This window comes from Eurypyga helias, unplaced genomic scaffold, assembly GCF_000690775.1.
Source record: "Eurypyga helias isolate BGI_N326 unplaced genomic scaffold, ASM69077v1 scaffold17797, whole genome shotgun sequence".
NCBI lineage: Eukaryota > Metazoa > Chordata > Aves > Eurypygiformes > Eurypygidae > Eurypyga > Eurypyga helias.
The window spans coordinates 34,209-39,156 of record NW_010260010.1 but is presented as its reverse complement, the minus strand read 5'-3'; the positions used below and the strand labels follow the sequence as shown (position 1 = coordinate 39,156).

The window sequence follows — 4,948 nt, the reverse complement described above, 5'->3', positions numbered from 1 at the left end:
CAGCCCAGGATACGGTTGGCTTGCCCTGCCTCGGGACGGGAATCTGGGGCTGCGTGTGCCCAGCAGCTGGAAGCACAGCGTCACGGGCTGGGTCACGTTGGCTGTCAAGCACCAACGTTGGATCTTTTCCCCTTTCCTAAGGAAATAAAAATTGCTGGGGTGGCTCAGCCTGACGGAGGTGAAATGACCCTCCCTGGGAGGTTGTGTGGAGTAACATCACCCAGACGTCTTGCGCTCAGCTCCTTGCTGGGGGTTGCTGTGAGGCGGGGGCGTAATTCTGACGACTCCCAGTGTTGCTGCGGCGCACGGCGCTGTGTCACACCCTCCTCTAGTTCACCTTAAAAACTGTAAAACGTTGCAGCAGCTGCTGGTGACGTTACCGCCTGGTGTGTCTAACCCCTGGTGCTGTGGTCTTACGCAGTAACACCTTTCGTGATAGGCTGTTTGGAGAGTGGTATTTAACGTTCTGTTTGTCCTTCAAAGGCCTCTGAAGACCTTCTCAAACAACATTACATTGACCTCAAAGACCGGCCGTTCTACCCTGGTTTGGTTAAATACATGAACTCTGGACCTGTTGTGGCCATGGTAAGCGGCTTAATTTCCCTAGAAGATGATTTTCTTCAATATATTCGTCTCACTCTGTAAATTGTCATAAAATATTCAGATAGGCCGTTATGAAAACACTTTTTCAAACTACCCAGTTCTGATAGTGGCAAAAGAAAACCAAAATTAAAAGTCAAGGCAAGTAAAAAGCCACCGTTTGTTAATAAGAAGGAAAGGGTGCATCTATAAAACGCTTAGCATGTATTAAGCAAAATTCCTGAAAGCCAATGTTTTGCGCCAGAGAATTGTTTTGGGAAAAATAAAGGTCAGGGCTGTCCCACAGGAACCCATCCCCTGCGTCATTCTGTTTTGCGCTCCCCCAAAACCAACATAATTGCCCTGATGGCATCTCTTGACTGTGTACCTGACTGGGAGGGGCTGCAGATCACTGGGGGTCCCTGCCCCGCGGGAGCTGAAAGGTGCTGAAGTTGGTACATCCGTTACCTGAGGCTTGGTTCAAGTATCTCCTGCTGGAGTGACAGTGTTGATGGTCCTTTTTGTAATGAATTTCAGTTCTTACGTTTTCCCCCTAAGAGAATCTAGGCTAGATGGATTATTTTTAGTGGTGGAACGCTCGTTTCTTTGCCAAGTACGTTATTAGCAAAGATTGACCTTTGGTGTTTTGGATAAGCATGGATTAATAGGCTTTGTTTGTCTTCTCAAAGGTATGGGAAGGGCTGAATGTGGTTAAAACTGGGAGAGTGATGCTGGGGGAAACCAACCCTGCCGACTCCAAGCCTGGTACCATCCGTGGTGACTTCTGCATTCAAGTTGGAAGGTTTGTGCTCACTTTGCTACCAGCCGAGGTTAAAAATGTTTATTCTAAGTCACAGCTGTGGGTAGGGACCCGAGTCTGATGGTGTTTCCTTTGCAGGTCACCGTCCGTAACTGCTGCGTAAGAAACTGGCTTGGTACAAAGCCGACTGGTTTTGAAATGCAGCTCCTCCTCAGAGCTCCGTGTAAGATCAGTCGGGGGCAGCGGCTGGTGTAGTCAATTAGCCCTACTCACCCCTGCTAGGCTTAATTAGCTGGTGAATACGGTACCAGGAAGAGTAGTCTTGCAGCTGTAGATGCTTCACCCAGCTCTTTGCATATGGAGGACTCCCAGGTTGCCGAGGTGCATTTTTACATGAAATGATGCGTTTGCCTCCTTCCGCAGGAACATCATCCACGGCAGCGACTCGGTCGAGAGCGCGCAGAAGGAGATCAGCCTGTGGTTCAAACCCGCGGAGCTCGTCGACTTCAAATCTTGCGCGCACGACTGGATCTACGAGTGAAACGAGCTTCCGCCGTGCCTCCAGTGCAGCATCTCGTTCCAGCTGCTGGCCGGGGAGCAATTCCCACCGCAGGTGTCTTAGTGCTGAAAGTGACTGTCAAATAAAGGGGTGACAAGCGAATCTGGTGTGGTGTGTTCACTGGACCGCGCTCGCGTGCTCACAGTGAGTTTGCAGAGTTGTTGAGGGCTGCGCTCTCGGAGGGGGAACAGTTACACAACCGGCCACGTACGGGCACGTTGGAGTAACACCTCAGTGACACGTGGTCATGGCGAAGCTGCCGCAGTACACGACGGGGTAGAGCAAACCCAGCTGGCAAGGGGGAGCATAAGGGATGCTCCAGCTCATTCCAGCATCGATCCAAACTGGAAGTAAATTACAGCACTACCCCTGGCCAAGTTTCCCTCTGGGCAGAGCTGGCAGGAGGAGCTGCGCAATGTGAGAGCGAGGGCAAAGCGTGTTCCCTCATAAAGCTGTAGCTCCTGCCCCTTCTCCACTCACCCCCTTTCCTTGCGCTCACAGCTGCTCCAGCTCTGAGCTCACACTGACGTACCCAGTTACCCAAAGCATCCGTGGGCTCGCAGGGTTCCTTTTGATCTGGATTCCTTTGGGGAGAGAAGCCACAACACATGTGCGTAGATACCAGGGAGGGCCTTGGACAAAAGAAAGACTCTTCAGAAAGAAGGACTTCTCATCATTTTTATTTTGTGTAAAAAAAGGCAAATTTAGTGAATTATTTTCATCTTGTACACAAAGTTATAATTTTAATGCTTTTCACATCCATGCGGAAAATCTGCAGTCTCGTAAAAATGAAAGTAACAGGAATTTCTCCAAAAGCATGGTTTTTCACTTGGTTATGTACACTGCAGGAGAAAGCCTGAAACACTCTCTCACTGACCACACAAATTACCAAGAAAATAAAAGATTAAATCTGTACAGATATTGATCTATATATCAAATACATACAGAAATGATGTAAAAACCCTATTTTGCTTATTCTCGGTTCCCGCCCCAACGTTGTCCTGGGGGCCAAAGCTGACGCCGTCGCTGTAGAAATGGCTGTGGCTGGTTGTTTTAAATATGAAAATTAAACGGAAGAAAAATTCAGTTTATATCACAGTTTTTTTTTTTTTTAAAATCCCTTCCCCATAAAGGATTGTTACCAAATATATTAGCACCATCGTACAAATATTGACGGGAGAGGGTATTCACATCACATAAAACAACAGTAAAAAACAAACACACACTGAAACCCGTGTTAGTATCCGTAGAACAAGGAACTGGTAACTGCTTTAGCTTTCCTCGGATGCAGCAAGGAGAAGGTTGGAGTTGTATTTGATAACAAAGAAACCGGGTTTTTAGCAAGACGAGAAGGGTATGCAACCTGCGCTACCTGCTCTGCCCAACACCGAGGGGAGTTTAACCCCCCTGAAGGTTTCGGCTGCCCAACGCTCCGCTGCTCTTTCAGCCGGTAGCGTGGCCGAGCGCCCAGGGACGGTCAGGAGGCCCCGAGCCACGTTACGAAGGGACGCTGAACGCGGAGCGCAGCGAGGAGGGAGCCCGCTCTGAAGAGACCGTGGCAGAACCCTGCTCAGGTTTTCCTTCAGCCGCTCCCTGCGCGCAACCTCGGTTCTTCCTGCGGTTTGCTCGGGACACGCTTCCCCGTCCCCCAGTTACACAACTGGGTGTGTTCTGAATTCCCAGACATGGGAGAAGTTTCACCCACGAATCTCGACCCCTACCGAAGTCACGTGCGTTTGAGAATGCAAGTCAACTCCTACTTTAGTGTTTGATGAATAAAAATCCCTGTTTTTAAGGAACATTATGAAGACTGACAGACTTCAAACCCAATTCTGGCGTTTCTCCAGCAGGAAGCATGTTCGACCTAAGTGCTGGTTTCCTCTCTCGGCTCTGAAGGCTCCAAAACCAGGTGTGAGCCCGGGCGAAACACAGAGGCCCAAGGCTTAGCTCCTTTGGGCTAACACCTCGCTCATTACCAACCCAAATTTTTACATTCTGAAACCCAAATGAATGCCAGAGTTTTTTTCAGCAGCTCTGGATGAGAGAGGAAAGCAAGGTCGTGCCAACCGTGTTCCAGCTGACTGGGCCAACCTGCAAACTGCTCACGAGCAAACCAGGCAAGTGCCAGGTCCTTACCAACCAAATCAACGCTCCCAGAGCTGGATTTTACAGCAGGTTAAATTGAGAACACAGGCAAAAATAATATAAATCAAGGCTCAAAGTGTCCTTACAACGGTCTCTAATCCTACTTCGCCAATCCCGGCTGTCCAAAAGAAACGTCATGGGTGGGCTGGAATATGAGAAAAGGCATTGGAAGTCTACCCAGCCTGACAAAGTCCTTTTTATGGCTATTTGAGAGCGCTCAAAGATCTTCACCACCTGAAGTTACAGACACGTAACTGATAAGCAGATTCTGTCAACATGAGAAGCTGTTGTTAAAAATGGGTGATTGTTTAAGAAATTTTACCAGTAAGGGAGAAAAGAATTCCAGACATTCCTACACTATACAGGACATATTTTACTTCCAGTAGTAAATACAAAACTTTACATAATTAACCCCTCTTGCATAGAATGAGGTAAACCTGTGCATATTACCAATACTATGTACCCAAAGTTAGAGCAATATTTTAGAAAATAATCAAATTGCTGGTTTTCAACTTTCTATGCACTGTTTTTAAGTCCAAAGAACAATGTACAAAAATGGTCTCCTGGGGCTCTGTGGGTTGGTATCCTTAAAGCATGTCTTAGGCTGCAGGAACAGAGACGTTAACCATTGCGATTAATTTTTTCTAAGCCCTAATTTACGGTCAAGAGGCAGATGATCACTGTACTGCTCTGAAGGGGACCTGCTAAGACCCAGAAGCACTTACAGAACATACGCAGTTAATTCCTGAGAGTTTAGTTAATGAACCTTACTGGTAAAAGCTAAAGCTCTTGATGCACATTTTACCAGTCACAGCTCTGCAGGGCTGATCAACCATCTTCCTAATCAACTCCATGAACGAGATCATTTACAAAAGTGTACAAAGTGTAAAAATATGGAAAGATAA

General features: G+C 47.5%; 1 protein-coding gene across 1 annotated transcript; it reads left to right on the top strand.

Moving 5' to 3' along the window:
- Nucleotides 1–483: 483 nt before the first annotated feature.
- NME2 (NME/NM23 nucleoside diphosphate kinase 2) lies at nt 484–1,991 on the top strand (the record flags this gene model as incomplete). The annotated part of the gene is made up of 3 exons (XM_010154878.1): nt 484–585; nt 1,269–1,381; nt 1,763–1,991. Coding segments are annotated over 3 exons (333 nt in total), but the record flags the coding sequence as incomplete, so codon positions are not given.
- Between the last annotated feature and the right edge of the window lie 2,957 nt (nt 1,992–4,948).